Source organism: Notolepis coatsorum (genome assembly GCF_963971535.1).
Source record: "Notolepis coatsorum genome assembly, chromosome: 5".
Classification (NCBI taxonomy): Eukaryota; Metazoa; Chordata; class Actinopteri; order Aulopiformes; family Paralepididae; genus Notolepis; species Notolepis coatsorum.
In genome coordinates this window covers 13,162,399-13,184,244 of record NC_140169.1, presented here as the reverse complement: position 1 = coordinate 13,184,244, position 21,846 = coordinate 13,162,399, and the positions used below count along the sequence as shown (strand labels likewise).

Sequence of the window (21,846 nt, the reverse complement as noted above, 5' to 3'; positions counted from 1 at the left end):
GCTACGCAGTTCGTTTTATTTCATTCGTATATATACAGCAGAAATGGCGTTTGATATAACGGCGCCAACGTTTAGCCTTTTTTGCAGCCTCCTGCAGAAAAGCCTAAACGAAAAGTGCGATATACCTTATATTTTTCTTTTTATTTTCTTTAAGCCATTATGAAGGCACGGTTTATGCACTCAAGTGACAATGAGAATGGACAGTGTGGTGGAGAATGGACTGTGGCTCAGCGGAGTAGCAACACAATCATCAAATTTGCTGACGACACAGTGGTGGTGGGCCTGATCTCTGCAAACAACGAGAGGGCCTACTTGGAAAAGGTCAAGGTCCTGGTGGGATGGTGCCAGGAAAACAGCCTCTCCCTGAATGTCAGCAAAACAAAAGGAGATGATTGTGGACTTCAGGAGGTCGGGGGTCAAGGACTAAAGCCCCCTCAGCATCGACGGGGCACCGGTTGAGAGAGTGAACAGCTTTAAGTACCTCGGAGCCTACATATCCGAGGACTTGACATGGACCACACACATTGACAGTGTTGTGAAGAAGGCACAACAACGCCTCTACTTCCTCAGGCGCCTAAGGAAGTTCCAAGTCAGTCAGAAGATCCTTAAGAACTTCTACTCATGTACAATAGAGAGCATCCTGACTGGCAACATCACCTCCTGGTTTGGGAATAGCACTGCACAAGACCGAAGCAGACTACAAAAAGTGACACGTTCAGCCGAACGCACAATTGGAGGGGGGCTCCCCACCCTCCAGAAAATATACAACAAGCGGTGCAGGGGCAAGGCTAAGAGAATCATTAAGGACTCCAGTCACCCGAACAACTGCCTCTTTGAACTGCTGCGGTCAGGCAAGCGATACCGGAGTCTCAAGGCGAGCACAGAAAGACTCAGAAGAAGCTTCTATCCCCAGGCCATCAGGCTGCTCAACGAACAATGAACACTAGACAACAACCATCAAACGCACATAGCACACACATCCACACACTCACTTTAAACAAACACACTGTAGCACCCACTCCCCACACTTTATATTTATTGATAAAGGATTGCACTACAACTCGTACACCTTACTGTAAATTGTACCTAAATTGTACCTCATCCCATTTCTGCTTTGCACTATATAGTATTGTATATTAGTACACTCAGGGCCGCCTCAGGGGGTGTGCGAGCAGTGCGGTCGCACAGGGCCTCGCGGGAAGGGGGGCCTCGAGAAAAAAGAAAAAATTATTTATTATTTTTTTTATTATTATTTTTTATTTATTTTTATTATTATTTTTGCGAGGCCCCCCTTCCCGCGAGGCCCTTTCTCATCACAGACCTAAAATCTAGTTTTGCTTATATGCTTATATATTTCACATTAGACACGTTTGTAGAATGTTCCTGGCTCTGCGGCTCTGCAGCAGACACTCACTATTGGAGCTCTGGGGCTCTGCAGCAGACATACTATTGGTTTCAACTAAGGGAGGGGTTACGTTACATGTGTACAGACGGCCGGCGTGCATCAGCTGCGTTTGACTATTTCGTGCGTGCAGCATGGAGGTTATAGTTATGCCAGCCAAAACGAAGAGGACGGTCATTCGGCAGATGTACTGAAGATGAAAGTTGTTGCATGTTAGACAGTTCAGTCAGGCTAGCCATCCCGGCTAAAGGCAGGGAGAGCTAGTTAGCTTTAGCTACGTTATAATATTGAGTGCTAACGTGTGGTTCAGTCGGGATAGCCATGATGATGTCGGCTAGTAGCTAGCTTAGCTAAAGGCTAACTAGCGTTAGCTAACCTAGAGAGAGCGCGTGCAGCATTGTTATGCCAAGATGAAGAGGACGGTCATTCGGCAGATGAACTTCGTCAACTCCACGCGGTTGTCTCGATCCTCTTGGACGTTTGGTGAGTTTTTACTGCACTCTATTCTATTCCCGCCGTGGATATATCTCTCTCTCTCTCTCTCTCTCTCTCTCGGGAGCCAAACGGGCCGGCTAGCTGTTGTAGTAGTTAATGGTGTGTGGCCTGGTGTCAGCACCTGGTGCGAGGGAGGTGAGCTTGGTGTTTCATTATGAGAATATCTCCATGCTCAAGTCGGCTATAGTCCGCGAGGGACTTGTTGCCGGCACCGCTATGGTAAACACCACTCTGTAGTGGGACGTGTATTGCCTTCTTTTTCCCTTCTCTCTTCGGATGAGAAGAGGAAAACACAGCGGCTGTCTGAAGTGTTGGCCTGTATTGCTTTTCTCACGTTGTACAGTTTTTCAGTGGTAGCCGCATAGCTTGCTTCTGCGTTAGCTAGTGGTTAGCGATAGCCGGGTTGAGCTAACTGTTAGCCAGTTAGCTGTTTAGCTACGACGTTAGCTGCTCGTTTTCGCTCAGCTGGGAACGTTAGCTTGATGCTATCAGTTAGCCTAGAGTTAGCTGTTAGCTTGTGCTACGACCATTGACATTAGCCGTGAGAATAGCAGGCCCTGGCACTCTGACTACGACATCATCTTTGACAGAAGATGTAGTCGGGCCTGCACCATGACAAGGCTCCGGCCATAGCTTCTTTTTGTCCCGCCAGCGAGAGGCCTTTCGTCAACGTGGAGACCTGTGTTGCGGCCTTTCGCCCTGCGTTCCTTGGTGCAGGTAAGATGTCCATTGGACATTACCCCACTCTTCCTTCCTTCCCCTCCCGAATGTTTTGTTAATAACGATGTTTTTTTCCAGGCAAAACATGTTACTTCACAACATTTGGAGATACGACATGTGCTGTGTGTGAATTGTCTTGGTTGTTTGTGTAGCTTGGGTAGTGTTACAAAGGGTCAGATTAAACCGAATATATATATTTATTACTTGAGATATATTGTATAATATTTGTATATCGTCTGATATCCCTTGTATATTCTTTGTACATATATGAGCGATACACATAGAACTCCTTCCAACCATGAGTACGGACTCATTCCTTATGGCCTTCCGGAGATTCACAGCGCGGAAAGGAAAACCGTCTATATTATTGTCTGATCATGGGACAAACTTCAAAGGCGGAGAAAGAGAGCTGAGAGAGATCTTCCAAGCTATGGGCCCAGAACTTAAGACCCACCTCGCTCCCTCTCAGATTGATTTCCAGTTTAACCCCCCGAATGCCCCTCACTTCGGGGGAACCTGGGAACGAGAAGTACGTTCAATAAAGACAGCCCTGTACGCCGTGCTTGGGGCCCAGACCGTGGCGGAAGAAGTCCTCACGAGATCGAGGGAGTATTGAACTCAAAGCCCCTCGGTTACGTCTCAAGTGATGTAGCAGATGTCGACGCAGTCACCCCCAACACTCCCTTGATTGGGCGGCTGGACCCCGCGCTCCCACAGACAGTGTACAGACCTGAGGAAGCGAACGGCCAAAGAATGTGGAGATACAGTCAAGTATTGGCTGACAAGTTTTGGAACAGTTTCCTCCTCCACTATCTACCGTCTCTACAGACCCGCCAGAAATGGGTAAAAGAAAGAGACAATTTGACGTAGGGCACAGTCGTCATGATCATAGACCAGTCACTACCCCGAGCTATGTGGCCGGCCGGCCGCGTAAGCAAAGTGATCACTGGTGCCGACGGAAAGGTCAGAGCGGCAGAAGTGCTTGTCCAGGGACGGACATACACCCGACCCGTGGCGAGGCTGATAGAGTTGCCAAGGCTACCTGATTCCCTTGATGACGACCATGACCCACTGACTTTGTGAATTGCCCTACTCCTCACAACGGACATTGAGTAGTGGACAAGACGGTTAATCTGTCTCTGCTTATCTAATTAGGTGCGGACTAATTAGGAGGCGGCTGTTACAAAGGGTCAGATAAACCGAATATATATATTTATTACTCGATATATTGTATAATATTTGTATATCGTCTGATATCCCTTGTATATTCTTTGTACATATACACGGAATATCCCTTTACCTAGGTACAGGCCAGACCATAATATTCGTTCTCCTATTGGACAGCGACCCCCTAGGCGCCAACGGCCATACCCCCAATGTCTAGTTCAAAGCCACCGCTAAGACATGTCTCAACATGCCCAGGTTTGCGCAGTAATACGAGACAGAACTGAGGTTGGCACTAGATTATTCACCTTACGTATAAATACGTTGCAGGTGGATACAGAAGCACTTATCCTAAAACGAGTTAACCCAACAAGTTGAAGCCTTCACCACGATACAACGTGCCGTGAAGTGGGCCCTTTTTGCCCCTAAATAGAGCCTTGAGAACCGCGTGCGAATTGATAGCTAAAGTGTCAGAGTTTAACGCTGTATCGTCGAGTTCGACTTATTCTATTATAAAGTAATAGTCTATTATGTATAGTGTATCGTGCGGCTACCGTTCTACAGTGACCAGCATTACCACCGGTTCGTCGTACCGAGCTAGTGTACTTATCCAGGCTGGGCGGCCTAACCTTGTGCCGCCATCCGAGGAGTCCTAGACGAGAACCGTGTGGATATGTACACTGGATAACCTACACCGACGAATGCAGAGCCTTTTCCGGCTGGATTATATTGCTTTGGTACTGTGGCTGCTGGAGCAGAGAACCGTCTACCCCACTGCTGTGTGGGATCTACCCTGTGAGGAGCACCGTCGAGCCCGCCTCTAGGACCCACAGAGGCTGGCTAGCTTTCATCCATGCTGCAATGCATACCGGAGTATAGCTGTTGCTTTGTCTAAGGACCAAGGGATTATTGCACCGTCTCCTGTACCTGGAGTCTCTTTATTCCTCGTTGATCCAGACTTTTGCTCCCGACTATTCCTCTCCCCTGCTGGCTTACAACCGGAGGGAACCCCCTTAGTATCTCCAGCTGACTACGAGTGTGCCTTATATAATTCTTATGCTACAGGTGGTATTAATTATACCCATCGTAATATGCTCATGGACTTACGCTCTTGACCTATTTACGTGTTCTTCGCCATATAAGCGCAACTCATAATTCTCAATATTGTAATCTACTATTACTGCTCTGCTAATAAATACTTCTAAATATGACTCTTTGTTAAGCCATATTATTGTGTGGGTGTTCACCATATATACCGTGTACTGTATGGCCAGTAATTAAAGTACATAACTAAGTAGTGGTTTAATGATACCATACTCTCAATACAGTCAGGGAATTGTACCCCTCAGTTACAATTGGTCCTTCGAGCCGGATGAATATCAGTGTAATATCTAAATATAATATTGATATTAACCATGGCCAGCGGTGAACACTCCACAAACGGCTCTCCTAAGCTAGAACGCCCGCAGCGCAGACAGCAGCCACCTCCTTACCTAGAGGACTACGCTGCCAGTCTAATACCTAGCTTTATACAGACGTTAAATGCGGAAAAAGCGGATAGTAAAAGCATGTCAAACGACCAGGCGACCTTGCCAGTAGAGACCCTAGTGGGTTCTAACGTAACTGACCAAGCTCACGGGGGGGACCAGGAGGGACATGACATGACTATACCCCCCGACAACGTCAACAGGACGGTCCCCGGAGAGCTCCAGAATAAAGAAAGCGCTCCAGGGACGGAACCCGACCCACTACCAGAAGAGAAGCACGCCCAGGAGATAGACCTCCTCGAAGCGCGCCAGGAGAACGGATCTCCAACGAGCACTGTCAGAAGCCGATCACCTCCATCAGTGTCTTCCCCCAGCGAGGCGGACAAGATGCTGGCGCAGGCATTCATCGCCACCCTGGCAGCCTCCACCGAACGCGATCGACTCCAAGCACAGACGCTTAGCGAGCGCGAACATTCTTCCATGGAACAAGAGCGCCTCCGGGCGCAACAGCTAAGTGAGCGCGAACACTCTACCATGGAAAGAGAACGCCTGCAGGCTCAACAACTGAGTGAGCGCGAACAATCTGCAGACCAAAGAGAGCGCCTTCACGCGCAACTCCAAGCGCAAGCCCTTAGTGAACGCGAACACTCTGCGACCCAGCGAGAGCGCTTCCAGGCGCAGCAAAGGAGCGAAGACGACCGCATACGCCTGGAGACCAGACGCCTCCAGACGGAAGAGAATATTGAAAGAGACCGCGCCGATGCCCAGCGCGCCGCCGCCGATGCACAGCGCGACGCCGCCAATGCACAGCGCGACGCAGCCCAAGCCCAGCGCGAAGCAGAGCGCGACCTCGCTCACATCAAGCGCGAAGCCGAGCGCGACCGACTACAAGCGCAGATAATGGAGCAACAGATTGCCAGGGCGACTCCCCCTCTCTCCGCACGGAGCTCCAGAGCATCAAGACAAGGGTCTAGGGCACCTTCCCCTACCCGACCAAGCGACCCGGAGCCCGGCCAACAGAAAGAGCCTATACACGTCTCCGAACCCCCTCCCCGACCGGTCCATGCGAGACCCAGCAACCGGGAAGAACCGGCCTATGCCGCCGAGAGACTGAATAGACGACTGCAAGATCTAGAAGACCTAGCAGAGGAAGAGGAAGAGGAAGAGGAGGAAAGTCAAGCCCACCAGCAGCATCGTACTCCACAGGACCAGGAGGTCCAGTACAGCCCAGACTTTACCCCCGAGGCCCTGCGTTAAAGACCCCCAACTCAACTCAAGGGTGAGTTTGACGCACAGCCAGCCCCGAGGAACAGCACCTGGGTACCCGGGCTTTGGTACCCACCAAGTACCAGCCCACGACGACACATACGGGGAGACTCGCCCAGGAGGCCTCTCCCCCAACGCTCACCGATGTGCCAGCCATCCATGGCATCGTACCTTGGCACACCGACGTTCCCGGATTTTACACACGAGGACAGAGCACAGTACACGGAACTACGGATGTGCTTAGAGACTATGATGTCCGATGTCCCCGATGAGACGTACAAATATGCTATCCTCCTCAAGCACCTGAAGGTGCCCAGAGCGCATAATATAGCGCTGGCATATTCCAACTCAAGTACCCCATACACCGCGGCTCTAGTAGCCCTCGACCAACGTTATGGACGCATATGGGACTACGTGATACAAGAGATAAGGAATATTGACCGTCTCCCCCCAGCCACAGACAATCGCTCATTGGATGACCTCTCTATCAAGGTACAATCCCTGGTAGGGATGCTGGGGGCACAAAAGGAAAAGGGTAGACACGAACTGTACGCTAACTCTAATGTGGAAAGGATATTAGAGAAGCTTCCTCCCGCCCGACAAGAGCGCTTCAGGCGGCAAAGAGACCACCGTGATCCCAACGGTCCCGAGCCATCCCTCCTAGACCTGGCCGACTTCCTCGCGAGAGAAGTCAGCAGCCTACGACTGGATACGTTCGTGCGGAGTGGACCAAGCCCCAGAGATGGACCTCGGAGATCCAACGATAACCGCAGGCTGGTGACTGTCATGCACCAAGCCGAATCAGTACCGCGGAACAAGAACCACAGCACCCCCTCGACGAAAGAGAAGTGGAAGATTGTATGCCAGTACTGCGAGAAAGAACATTGGCTGTCACAATGTGACACTTTCAAGAAGATGACCGCCGACGAGGTGAGTCAATGGATAAAGTCCAACCGCCGCTGTTACCGCTGTGCGCGCAGCCATATGGCAGCCGAGTGCCGCTTGAAGAAGAGGTGCAGCCGGTGTGACGGAGCCCACTTGGACGTCTTGCATGACAGCAACAGGAAGAAACCCGCACCCCCAAGCAGCACCAGAGTAAGCGTCATGTATATTGACCCCGCCAGCAGCGGGGGCTCCCGGGTGCTCTTGAAGGTGGTCCGAGTGACATTAAGCTACGAGGACAAGGTCATGGACACTTACGCCGTCCTTGACGACGGGTCAGAAAAGACTCTCCTCCTCGCATCCGCTGCAGCCCAGCTGGGTCTGCGGGGGAGCGAAGAAACGATGACGATTCGTACTATAAGAAGAGACCTGAAGACAATAAAGGGTGAGCACGTCTCCTTCACTATCGCAGCAAGCGGGCAGCCAGAGAGGCGGTATAGGATCACTAACGCTTTCACCAGCCAAGACATAGGCCTGTCGCGGTACACCTACCCCATCTCCAAGCTGATGGAAAAATACGTGCACCTGCGTCAACTACCTATACCGCTCATCGACGGCGCCACCCCGACCCTGCTCATAGGATCCGACCACGCACACCTCATAGTCCCGACGGACCGGGTCGACATTGGGCCCAGAGGCTGTCCAGCAGCAGTCGAGACCCGCCTAGGATGGACACTACAAGGCCCCCTCTGCAGGTCTCCCAACCGACCAGCAGCCACTCGCTGCCTCCACTCCAGAGTGACAGAAGAAGACACCACCCTCTTACAGCACGTCGAGAGGCTATGGACACTAGAGACAATGCCCTTTAAGAACGAAAATAAACACATTCGTTCCAAGGAAGACATTTATGCCATAGCCCTCCTCGAGCAGGGGACAAAGAGAGTCAAAGTCAATGGAATGATGAGATACGCAACTCCACTCCTGAGGCGAGAGGGTATGCCTACCTTCCACGCCTCAAAAGAAGCGACGGAGCGATATCTACTGAACACCGAGCGGCGCCTAGCCAGAGACCCCGCTCAAGCCACTGTGTACCGCGCTGAGATTGACAAGCTAATCACAGCGGGACACATAAAGAGAATTGACAATCAAGAGGCCGATCAGACGACCGAATCATGGTACGTGCCCCACCACAAGGTCCACCACAACGGCAAGGATCGTATTGTGTTTAACTGCAGCTACCAGATCGGATTACAAAATCTGAATAAAGAGCTCTTGCCCGGCCCAACACTCGGCCCCTCTCTACTAGGCGTGTTGCTACGTTTCCGCCAGAACAAGGTGGCCATCAGCGGCAACATCAAAGGGATGTTCCTGCAGGTGCGACTAGTGGAAGAGGACAAGCCCCTGCTGCGGTTCTTATGGAGAGAGAGGATCGGGGATGAGCAACCATCCATCTATCAATGGGAAGTCCTCCCTTTCGGAACCACATGCAGCCCATGCTGTGCTACGTTCGCACTGCAAAAACATGTCGCAGAGGACCCAGCAGCTGACGAGGAGGTCCGACAAAGTGTAGAGAAGAGTTTCTACGTGGACAACTGTCTGCAAAGCGTCGACGCCAGAAGAGGCCGAGGCCCTCCTACTCAAGCTCCGCGCCTCCCTGATCAAAGGCGGCTTTGATCTCCGGCAGTGGGCCAGCAGCGACCCTCAAGTACTGCGCAGCCTCTCCCCAGAGGATAAGGCAGCAAGCAGCGAGACCTGGATGGCGACCATCCCAGGTGAAGCCCAAGAAATGACATTAGGACTAGTCTGGCGCTTCAAAACAGACTTGCTCCATTATAGACACACACCCCTGACCAAGGAGCAGGGAAGGTCGATTTCACTACCGACCACCAGACGGAGTGTATACAGAACACTCGCCAGACAATATGACCCGTTGGGATGTATTCTACCTTACACCACCAGGGCAAAGATGATTGTACGAGAGCTGTGGGACAAGGACCAGGGCTGGGACGACCCCATACCCGACCACCTTGCTTCCACATGGAGAGAGTGGGAAACAGAACTCAGCTCGCTCCCAGGTGTCAACATACGCCGCAGCTACTTCCCACCCACAGTGCGGCTGGAGACGTGTCAGATGGACCTGCACGTCTTCAGCGACGCCTCCGAAGTAGCCTACGGTTCGGTGGCCTACTTGCGGGCCCGAGAGGAGGGAGGAGAAATACATACCGCCTTCATCCTGGCTCGTTCAAGAATAGCCCCCCGCAAGCAACAATCGATCCCGCGTCTAGAGCTCTGCGCAGCCCTAGTAGGAGCGCAACTCGCCACGTTAATCCAACGTGAACTCACCATCCCGGTGCAAAGAACAATCCTGTGGTCAGACTCCATGACCGTACTCACATGGATCCAGTCCGATTTGTGTAGATACAAGGTCTTCGTGGGAGTCAGAATCACAGAGATCCAAGATTTAACAGAATCAGCATGCTGGAGGTACGTGGACACAAAACAGAACCCAGCAGACGTCATCACACGGGGAATGTCCCTGGATGACCTCACACGTCACAATCTCTATAGTGACGGTCCCGAGTTCCTCAAGCTCCCGGAAGAAGAGTGGCCTAACCCCACCCCACGGGAGGCTAGTCAAGAGGAGGCAGAGATGAAGAAATCCATGTTCTGTGGGTTGACGCACACACCAGTCCCCACAGATCCCAACATAGACGATTGCCCTACCCTTGAGAGTGCGCAGTTAAAGACATTCCTGTGGCACCACCCTGAGGTTCCCTCCACTACTGACATTAATGCAGCTAATTACGAAGAAGCAGAACTCCTTCTGCTACAGCGAGCCCAAAGAGACTCGTTCCCCGACGAGCTAGACTGTCTGCAGGGATCAAAGCCAGTCCCGTCAGACAGCAGACTGCTCCACTTGGCCCCTGAGCGCGACGCCCATGATCTCATCAGAGTGGGTGGTCGTCTGAGAAGGGCCCCGGACTTAACGGATGACGTCAAGTTCCCGATAGTTCTCAACAGCCGACACAAGGTCACAGAGCTCATCATAAAGAAATACGACGAGGACGTGCACCACGCCGGGGCAGAGAGAGTCTTTGCTGAGATCAGACGTCGCTATTGGATACTGCAAGGAAGAGAAGCAGTACGACGCTTCCAGCGGACCTGTCTAGACTGTCGCAAGTGGCGAGCACAGCCCAGTATACCCAGGATGGCTGACCTACCCCCCTGTCGCCTCCGACTCGGCGACAAGCCCTTTCACTCCACTGGTATGGACTGCTTCGGCCCGCTGTATGTGAAGAAAGGAAGAGGGACGGAGAAGCGGTGGGGTATTGTATTCAAATGCATGACCACCCGAGCGATACACATAGAACTCCTTCCAACCATGAGTACGGACTCATTCCTTATGGCCTTCCGGAGATTCACAGCGCGGAAAGGAAAACCGTCTATATTATTGTCTGATCACGGGACAAACTTCAAAGGCGGAGAAAGAGAGCTGAGAGAGAGCTTCCAAGCTATGGGCCCAGAACTTAAGACCCACCTCGCTCCCTCTCAGATTGATTTCCAGTTTAACCCCCCGAATGCCCCTCACTTCGGGGGAACCTGGGAACGAGAAGTACGTTCAATAAAGACAGCCCTGTACACCGTGCTTGGGGCCCAGACCGTGGCGGAAGAAGTCCTCACGACAGTCCTCACGGAGATCGAGGGAGTATTGAACTCAAAGCCCCTCGGTTACGTCTCAAGTGATGTAGCAGATGTCGACGCAGTCACCCCCAACACTCCCTTGATGGGGCGGCTGGACCCCGCGCTCCCACAGACAGTGTACAGACCTGAGGAAGCGAACGGCCGAAGAATGTGGAGATACAGTCAAGTATTGGCTGACAAGTTTTGGAACAGTTTCCTCCTCCACTATCTACCGTCTCTACAGACCCGCCAGAAATGGGTAAAAGAAAGAGACAATTTGACGGAGGGCACAGTCGTCATGATCATAGACCAGTCACTACCCCGAGCTATGTGGCCGGCCGGCCGCGTAAGCAAAGTGATCACTGGTGCCGACGGAAAGGTCAGAGCGGCAGAAGTGCTCGTCCAGGGACGGACATACACCCGACCCGTGGCGAGGCTGATAGAGTTGCCAAGGCTACCTGATTCCCTTGATGACGACCATGACCCACTGACTTTGTGAATTGCCCTACTCCTCACAACGGACATTGAGTAGTGGACAAGACGGTTAATCTGTCTCTGCTTATCTAATTAGGTGCGGACTAATTAGGAGGCGGCTGTTACAAAGGGTCAGATAAACCGAATATATATATTTATTACTTGATATATTGTATAATATTTGTATATCGTCTGATATCCCTTGTATATTCTTTGTACATATACACGGAATATCCCTTTACCTAGGTACAGGCCAGACCATAATATTCGTTCTCCTATTGGACAGCGACCCCCTAGGCGCCAACGGCCATACCCCCAATGTCTAGTTCAAAGCCACCGCTAAGACATGTCTCAACATGCCCAGGTTTGCGCAGTAATACGAGACAGAACTGAGGTTCGTATTCACCTTACGTATAAATACGTCGCAGGTGGATACAGAAGCACTTATCCTAAAACGAGTTAACCCAACAAGTTGAAGCCTTCACCACGATACAACGTGCCATGAAGTGGGCCCTTTTTGCCCCTAAATAGAGCCTTGAGAACCGCGTGCGAATTGATAGCTAAAGTGTCAGAGTTTAACGCTGTATCGTCGAGTTCGACTTATTCTATTATAAAGTAATAGTCTATTATGTATAGTGTATCGTGCGGCTACCGTTCTACAGTGACCAGCATTACCACCGGTTCGTCGTACCGAGCTAGTGTACTTATCCAGGCTGGGCGGCCTAACCTTGTGCCGCCATCCGAGGAGTCCTAGACGAGAACCGTGTGGATATGTACACTGGATAACCTACACCGACGAATGCAGAGCCTTTTCCGGCTGGATTATATTGCTTTGGTACTGTGGCTGCTGGAGAAGAGAACCGTCTACCCCACTGCTGTGTGGGATCTACCCTGTGAGGAGCACCGTCGAGCCCGCCTCTAGGACCCACAGAGGCTGGCTAGCTTTCATCCATGCTGCAATGCATACCGGAGTATAGCTGTTGCTTTGTCTAAGGACCAAGGGATTATTGCACCGTCTCCTGTACCTGGAGTCTCTTTATTCCTCGTTGATCCAGACTTTTGCTCCCGACTATTCCTCTCCCCTGCTGGCTTACAACCGGAGGGAACCCCCTTAGTATCTCCAGCTGACTACGAGTGTGCCTTATATAATTCTTATGCTACAGGTGGTATTAATTATACCCATCGTAATATGCTCATGGACTTACGCTCTTGACCTATTTACGTGTTCTTCGCCATATAAGCGCAACTCATAATTCTCAATATTGTAATCTACTATTACTGCTCTGCTAATAAATACTTCTAAATATGACTTTCTTTGTTAAGCCGTGTTATTGTGTGGGTGTTCACCATATATACCGTGTACTGTATGGCCAGTAATTAAAGTACATAACTAAGTAGTGGTTTAATGATACCATACTCTCAATACAGTCAGGGAATTGTACCCCTCAGTTACAGGTAGCGTTGGCCAAAGCTCTGTGTGGCCTGGTGTCAGTACCTGGCTACTCTATTTGCAGTTAGCCTATTTAGCTGATGTCGGCCATTGGCTCCTTGCTACTTTGTTTTCTCTCGCGTTTAAATCTCGCACAGGGCCTCGCATTTCTCCCAGGCAGCCCAGAGTACACTGCATAGTATTGTATATTATATGGTAACTCAGTTACGTCTATTCTGCATCGAACATTGTACATATGTCTATACTGAACACTGTGACCTCTTTTTCTACTTTTAATTTACATGCTATACTATGTTATTTGATACTTATCTTGTCTAGCACAGTCTCTGGAGCATAACAGTAAGAAGCATTTTGTATAAAAGTATTCTGTACTTCTGTATGACAACTATTAAAGAAACTTGAAACAGATAGCAATACTATAAATGATATATATATATCTCTTAGAAAGTACATCGGTTTGTTTACAATCCTCTGTCCTCTGAGGCCTAAATCGCCGCGGGGCTCCGGTCGCCATAGTGTTAAGGGTTTGTGGATTTTCTTTTAACATTAGTTGACTGTATGAGTTTTCAGGTTAGGTGGTGGTGTACTTATTTTTAGGGTGTCCTGTCTAGTGTACATGTCCATTTGTGTTTTTGTGCCTTTTATGTTCCATGTATGGACCACAATGGAAACAAGCCTTGGCTTTATTGTGTTTTATCCATTTTTGACCAGCGTGTTGACACTGTTATTGTTTGTTTTTCAAATGTTTGTCCTACGATTGTGTCAAAATAAAGTATTCAATCAATCAATCATTCACTTATATTGATATGGTAAAATAATCTTTTTATTTTATTATAATCTATTCTATTCTATTCAGGAAAAGTGGCATTGGATGAATCATGCAACTGCAAGACACCTGTGACACCTGCCTGAATACGATTGATGAATGACAATAAATTACTGTACCTAAGCTACTGTACGCATATTAAGGACTATCTAATTTGCATAAATGGCATGTTGATAAAAAAAAATCAAGAGAAAAGAGTTTGATGAATAAATCCATGGCCTGGGATCATCCTGCTTTTCTTTCTTATTTGGTTGATGAGTTATGCATCAATAACGACCACCGTTTCTGCTATAAATATTAGTTTCAAGCAACATTTTCACAACTGATCTAAAATCAGGATATGATTTTTAATTCCTCATGTATGCAAACATATAAAAACACATTTCATTCATGTTTCTACCTTGTTTAGTCAAAAAGATATGCACTTAAATATATTTCAGCCTGGCTCTGGCGGCCATGTTGGATTTCTCAATTTTGAGGCCTTATTTGACATTTTTGAGCTTGGTATACAGCTGATTTGGATTCAGCACCCTTTAATACCCCTAGAAATGTTGTGTACCAAAAATAAACACGAAATGCCTTCAGGGTTATGATTTTCTGAAAATTGACCCCGTCTATCACAGAACTGGTTAGGTAAAGCTTTTTGACAAAATACTAACACACTTAAAGAAAATTAAAGGAAGCCAAACAGGCTTTAAAGCTGCAGAAGGCAACTTGGGAGAAATGAGCAGGAGTGAGTTTACCTGCCCAGCAAGAAATTCAAGCCCATTATACACACAACAAGACTCCCAGAGGCCCCGGCAGCCTGCTCCGTTTCAGCTGGGCAGGTAAACTTAAAGTAACGTTTCCAACAGAGACACGGTAACCGTCTGTAGTGCGGTAGTGAAAGGGTTAACCCTTTGTCGTGTGGCAGTGAAAGGGTTATATTTGAAATAAAACAAAGTACTTTTGCATCGTGGCTACAAAGTGTGCGACTGCCCTCGTGAACACTTTTGTTTGGCGGCACCTTTTCAACTCTGGTGTTTCCGCTCTACTATAATGTGGGGTTGAAAACCACTACCTTCTTACACAATGATCTGGTTTCCTGATCTGGCCTGGTCAACTTTGCCACAACTATCCGGTATGTGAGGCGAGCAAAACACACAAACACCTCCCTTTACTCAACACAAACTGTTGCAGAATGCAACGTGATTACAGTTTTATCATCCTCAAGCCTAAAGAGGAAGAGGAAAGTTTTAGAGCCCAACCGACTTTTGGGGCCGATGCTGATATTATTCTGATATTGATATATTGGCCGATATTCTTTGTATAATATATATATTTATTAGTATTTAATATAATGAGTGAAGTCACTGATGAAATGTCTGATGTCCCCTCTACTAACGTTATACCACGTATTCTCTACTCTATCAAGCTTGATGTCTGATTTCCTCTCTACTAACTTTAAACCACGTATTCTCCACACCACAAACTGGGATGACAACATTTCTAAATTACTCCAAGTATTTAATGTTCTTAAATTTTTTTTTTTTTTTTTTTATATCGGCACCCATCAGCCAATATATCAGCCGATACCAATGAGGTTTCATACTGACTTCAAGCTTATCCCTCTGTAGCGGTAAAACAGCTTCTAAAAGTCAAGATGATGCAACACCCGAGTGGTTTCCAGTGCTACTATAATAAGAAAGTGATGTCGGGGTCAGCTGGGGCCGCCTCACTTGGCGGACATGGTTACCTGGAGAGGTATGACCTATGACCCCTGAAACCCTGCAGCTCTGGGTGTCTGTATGCTACCGGTACACACTATATGGAGGTGTAGTGGTCACGTCAGACTACACCTCCCTATAGAGCCTTTTTCACAGCAGCCATTTTGACATGCCATCTCAGGGTAAAACACAGGTGTACTTAATAACATGAATCATGGTTCTCTTCCTGTTAGGCGTGTCACAGGCATTCAGCATGCATGGCACCATGGGCCCTGGTTCACTTAAAGGGACCACAGTTACACACATGTTTACCCTGCGATCTGCAACTTTTTAGTTTTACTCCACTATATTTCAAAAGGAAATATTGAACTTTTTGCTCCACTACATTTATTTGAACTTAACAGTTACTACTTTGAACAACATGGTCTTGCATAGAAAACATGGTAAAATAGTGCTTTTAACCAAAGCACTTTACAATTCTGTTCCTCACATTCACTAAATGATGAGTGATTAAAATGATGGATAGGGACCAGTAGACCATATTAAAACAATGGATAAGGACCAGTACAAACTGTATTAAAATGAAGGATAAGGACCAGTATAGACTGTATTAAAACGAAGGACCAGCACAAAGATAGAGTGGTCAGTGAAGAGTCAATATAGAGACAGGATAACTCACACTGAATCTGCTCGTGAACGACCAGCGCAAAGTGGTCCGTCTCTAGGATACGAGACAGCTTTCCCAAGTTGTCTGCCAGGCGCACCTGAAGGAGAGAGAGAGAGAGAGAGTAGTTTGAACAAGCCTTTAATGTGCACTTGCGACCTGTACACCAATACACATTAAAACAGTAGCTTAAAATCGTTACACAATCAAAGTCATTCTACTGTAGTACATGTACCAGAGTTCACCCTCCACAACTTTAGATAAGGACACCCCTATAAGCCTACATATTTTTAATTCAACCACCTCTAAAGAGAGAGACAGAGACAGAGAGAGAGAGAGAGGTGAGAATACAGACACTCAGGAATAACAATTCCACAACTCATAACATCCTAGTGACATTCGTCATCAATTTAAAAACCTCCTTGAACATAAGTATCTACAATGTGTCGCCATATGTGTGTATGTGTGTGTGTGAGTGTGTGAGTGTGTGAACGTGTGTGTGTGTGTGTGTGTGTGTGTGTGTGATGGGACTGACCTGTTTGAACTGCTTGTAGAGCACCTTGCTGACGGGGTCTGAGGGCCTGACCTTCCCAGCCAGCACGGAGGACAACATGTTTCCCAGGGTGACCATCCCCAGGATCATCCTGTAAATAGAGAGCATTTACACTTAACACTGGGACATTCCCAACGTCGAGTAGGGGTTTCCTGATAGGCTTTTTATATATATATATATATATATATATATATATATATATATATATATATATATATATATAACATTTGTATTGAATTTCTTATAGAATTCTTAAAATGTTTAAGTTACTTTAATAATTTTCTAGAACTTTTCTAGTCACGCACCTTGCATGTTTTAATCAGTAGCCTGCAATGTGAAACACAAAAAACTTGTCTTTATTTTTTAATGGTGGTTACAGGAATTTCCCAGCTTTAACACATTGGGTGCCAACGACGAGAAATCCCGTTGTTGGCCGCCATGCGTTGAGTGCCAATGACGAGAAATCTCGTTATTTAATCGTTATTTCTTTTATTAGCGATATCCATAAATTGTTCATCCATCCAGCCTCACGTTATCATTGGGACTGGCTCTGAGCTCGAAAAGGGAAAATACAGCCCCCTATCGTCTCCCGGATGGTATTGCACCCATTGGAATAGAGTCGATGGGAATGCATCAGAAAAAAAAACTCCGGGCTCCACATTTGACTTCTGAGGCATGTAACCTGAGACTATTGCATCCACTGAGGGCACTGGAAGACGTGTCGATTATGTGTTTCGACTTTCGAGGTATAACGTTGGATCAATAAACGCGATCGATATTTGGAATGGCGATCAGGAATTGGATTAATCTTTTTGCAGAACATCTGATCTGAGGTAAGGACTTTATTTTACCAGTATTGGGTTAATCAGAGTTTTCTTTCACAGCGTTCACAACGTGTCTCCTGTGTGTGTACAGTGTGTGTGTAACGTTAGCGCCAGGCACGGCATAGATAATCGATTTTTCAGCCCGCTTCTCTAGCGTGCATAAGTACACATATACTATCGATAATCTAGCGTTTATTTGAAAACGATTCATAAATCAGCCGGAAAATGACCGTGTTGTGTGTATTCCACTAAAGAGCTATTATCGCGGAATCTTTTTTCTTCTTTTTTAAATCTCCAAAACTATACTCTTATTCAAAACGGTATAAAACGGAAATGTACTGATGAAAAAACAATCCGTTTCATACATGTTGACTGCAAGCAAGTCATTGATAAGCGACGGGTGTATTAGACACATAGCCATAATTTAAGATATAGTTTATGCGTTCGCAAATGTGCTCGTCCTCTCATTGATTAGAGTGGTGGCACTCCAGCGATAAATCGCGCACCCCCTGCTGGCAACCAATGTGTTAAGTGATACAGTAGTTTGGATTTTTGGACGTTAAGTTGTATGACATATTTTCCAGTAGTGTAGTCGATGCAAAGCTATTAAGAGTCCTGTGTTCAGAGTTCTGGTTGCGTTCCCAGCGAACCCAGGAAACGGAGAACCAGGGGTCACAGAACCAACACAGTTTGAATTCACACCACAACATGGAAGCAAGGGGTTACCACTTCCAACACAAAACCTTGGCCCTCCAGCATTTTTTAAACAGCCGATGGGCCACATTACCCGTGAATCGGCTCCAGTAGTAATACTGGAAACAAAATAGTGCCAGTCCTTCGGAGGAGACGTTAAAACTGAGGTCCCGACTGAATTCAGTCGTTAAAGAACCCAGGGTGTCCATCACAAAGAGTAGGGGGTAAATATATATATAAAAATATATATATATATAACACTACTTTGAAAAAGTTGTTCAACTACATTACATACAACTACTTTTAGGAAAATTATAAATATTCGTATAACTATTGATGTTTGTAATTGTTTTATTTGAAATAGGATTACATGGCTTCCCTGCACTTTTACTGTAAAGCCCTTTTGAGCTGATCTGTTTTTTATGGGTTTGTGACGTGTGTGTGTGTGTGTGTGTGTGTGTGTGTGTGTGTGTGTGTGTGTGTGTGTGTGTGTGTGTGTGTGTGTGTGTGTGTGTGTGTGTGTGTGTGTGTGTGTGTGTGTGTGATTTCGAGATCAGGGCTGGCAAAACCACACTTTTGGGATGAAGACCAAGTTCACAACACTCCACAACCATCTTTAGATAAAAGGCCCTTTTCACAACAGACATTTTGACTAATCATAGATGGGTAAACAAAGGTGTAACCGCATAGAATAATGAACTAGTATTTAGTTCATATAAATATATATGGTTACACCTATATTTACCCATCTGTGTCAAGTAAACATATCTGCTATGCAAAGGGCCTATTAGGTTTGAAAACACTGTTCACCTGAAGACTTCAAGTGGATAATATATTGTTCATATCAAACATTTGTGAGGGTTAAATGTACCCTGATTCATCCACGACTGGAGCCTGGTCGTACGCCTTCTCTTTGAAAATGTTGATGGTCTTCTGGCAAGAGACGGAGGGCAGGACCGTCAAGGGGGCACACAGGTTCAAACCCTGCAGTGTTAGGTTCCACCACCTTAGAGAGAAAGAGAGAAATGAATCTTAACAAGCCTTTATTGTGCACTTGCGACACTAATACACATTAAAACAGTAACTTAAAATCAAATTCAGTCATAAATTAAGAGAGAGAGAGAGCAGTACAGTATATCAACTATTCATGTGGCCATACATTCCTAAACTATTTCAAAGCAACCCATACTCTCTGTGTATATGTGTATATATCCACATATGTGAGACATTGGGTTGGGGTGTGAGGTGTGGTTTGAAGGGTTCTAACCAGGGTTTGGAGATCATCAGGTCCTCAGCGCTCAGGAAACCTTTCTCACACATCCACTTGTCGCTCAGGAACTTGGACCTGGAAGTTAAGAAGGAGAAAAAAGGTGAATTCCAGGAGACATCTTTGCAGATTAGACTCCAGACAGTTTAAACTCAGGGGCATGTCTTAAGACCCCATTAGACTCCAGACAGTTTAAACTCAGGGGCATGTCTTAAGACCCCATTCACCCCTCCCTCCCACCTGCTTCTCCTGTTACAGAGGACATCGTTTATGTATCTTTTCAACAATTTCTTCCTTGAATATGTGTAAATCTAATTTTAATTATTTATTCTTCCCTTTTCTTCCAAACTGGGCAATACATTAGGTAGGCAGTGTTTGTTGCCGTCAACCATGTAACATCACAGAGGGCTAATTCTGAACAGCTTGTTTAGGCTTGTTGATTTGAAGACTTGTCATTCGCTCCCAGACTAGAAAAAAACCATTTCCCAGGTTAAACCTTTCACTACCACACTACCAACGGGTTAACCCCTTCACTGCCACACTACAGAAGGTTAACCTTTCACTACCACACTACAGAAGGTTAACCTTTCACTACCACACTACAGAAGGTTAACCTTTCACTACCACACTACAGAAGGTTAACCTTTCACTACCACACTACAGAAGGTTAACCCTTTCACTACCACACTACAGAAGGTTAACCTTTCACTACCACACTACAGAAGGTTAACCCTTCACTACAGAAGGTTAACCTTTCACTGCCACTCGACAAATGGGTTAACCCTTTCACTACCACACTACAGAAGGTTAACCTTTCACTACCACACTACAGAAGGTTAACCCTTCACTACAGAAGGTTAACCTTTCACTGCCACACGACAAATGGGTTAACCCTTTCACTACCACACTACAGAAGGTTAACCCGTTCACTACCACACTACATAAGGTTAACCCTTTCACTACCACACTACAGAAGGTTAACCTCTCACTGCCACACGACAAAGGGGTTAACCCTTTCACTACAGAATGTTAACCCTTTCACTACCACACTACAGAAGGTTAACGCTTTCACTACCACACTACAGAAGGTTAACGCTTTCACTACCACTACAGAAGGTTAACCCTTTCACCCTTGAAAGGTTAACCGTCTGTAGTGTGGTAGTACAAGGGTTAAGTGTCCTCGTATAGACCAGTATGAAGAGCGATCTCCTCTCAGTCTGTCTCCGTGGGGCTGAGCTTACATGTAGTTGCGGATGGAGTCTGGCAGGATGACCACGCAGCGCTGACCCTCCTTCAGCTCCTGGGCCACCTTCACTGCTGCTGCCATGGCTGTTCCAGAGCTGCCCCCTGTGGAAACACACACACACGTTAGAAAACATACACAATGTTATATCCCTTTAACTACCACAATGTCACTTTAAAAAATTTAATCTTTAGAAACACTTTAAAAGAAGGAGGTACTATATAGTTTAGATACATTAAGAGTTAACATTGTAAATTGTATATTGCATAGTAGTGTATATAAGAACCAGTTTCTCAGGAACCTAGCATGTCTTTTTTTTACCATGCATATCTTGTGTCTTATCTATTTTATTTTTTATATGCCTATTTTATTATTGTATTTTGCACAATCAATGCGGGCATGACCACCCGCATTTCACTGTATGCCCTGGTATGTATGTGACAAATAAACCTCTCTTGATTCACTACCAAAGGGTTAACCCTTTCACTGTGACCATGCAGAAGGTTAACCCTTTCATTGCCACAGGGCAAAGGGTTACCCCATCCACAACCACACTACAGAAGGTTAACCCTTTCACTACCACACTAGAGACGGTTAACCCTTTCCGTTAACAGTCTGTAGTGTTGTAGTGAAAGGGTTAACCTTCTGTAGTGTGGTAGTGAAAGGGATATACAGTGGTCAAATCAATATCTTCCTTTTGAATAAAAATAGGCTCAGGAATCAGGAGTTTTTTTTTTTTTTAAACACACATATAAACAAACATGACAACACACGATAAGATACACAAGTATTAATACACAGTGTATATCCAACGAAATTACCATTTATACCAATGTCTTATACAGGATATACCCCTAATACCTGTTATCTAAAAACCTACACACATATGCTCCAGCTCGAACCCCCCCCTCCCGGACCCCTCTTTGGATAGTACCTCCATTATCCCTCGCTCCTAACCAGACACTACCATTATAAGCTAGCTTTTATTCTCTCCACCACTTCTAACCACATTGTCATTTTGGATTCATTGAGACCCAGAATTCTTGCTG

General features: G+C 46.8%; 1 protein-coding gene across 1 annotated transcript in view; it reads right to left on the bottom strand.

Moving 5' to 3' along the window:
* Positions 1–21,846, bottom strand: part of LOC311229006 (cystathionine beta-synthase-like) — an 88,584-nt gene that overhangs the window by 10,067 nt on the left and 56,671 nt on the right. Inside the window, exons 10-14 of the mRNA XM_084314996.1 lie at positions 20,796–20,901; positions 19,555–19,632; positions 19,159–19,293; positions 16,753–16,861; positions 16,233–16,317 (exon numbers count right to left, since the gene is read on the bottom strand). Coding sequence (XP_084171122.1) covers positions 16,233–16,317; positions 16,753–16,861; positions 19,159–19,293; positions 19,555–19,632; positions 20,796–20,901 — 513 coding nt within the window. The remainder of the gene's footprint in view (positions 1–16,232; positions 16,318–16,752; positions 16,862–19,158; positions 19,294–19,554; positions 19,633–20,795; positions 20,902–21,846) is intronic.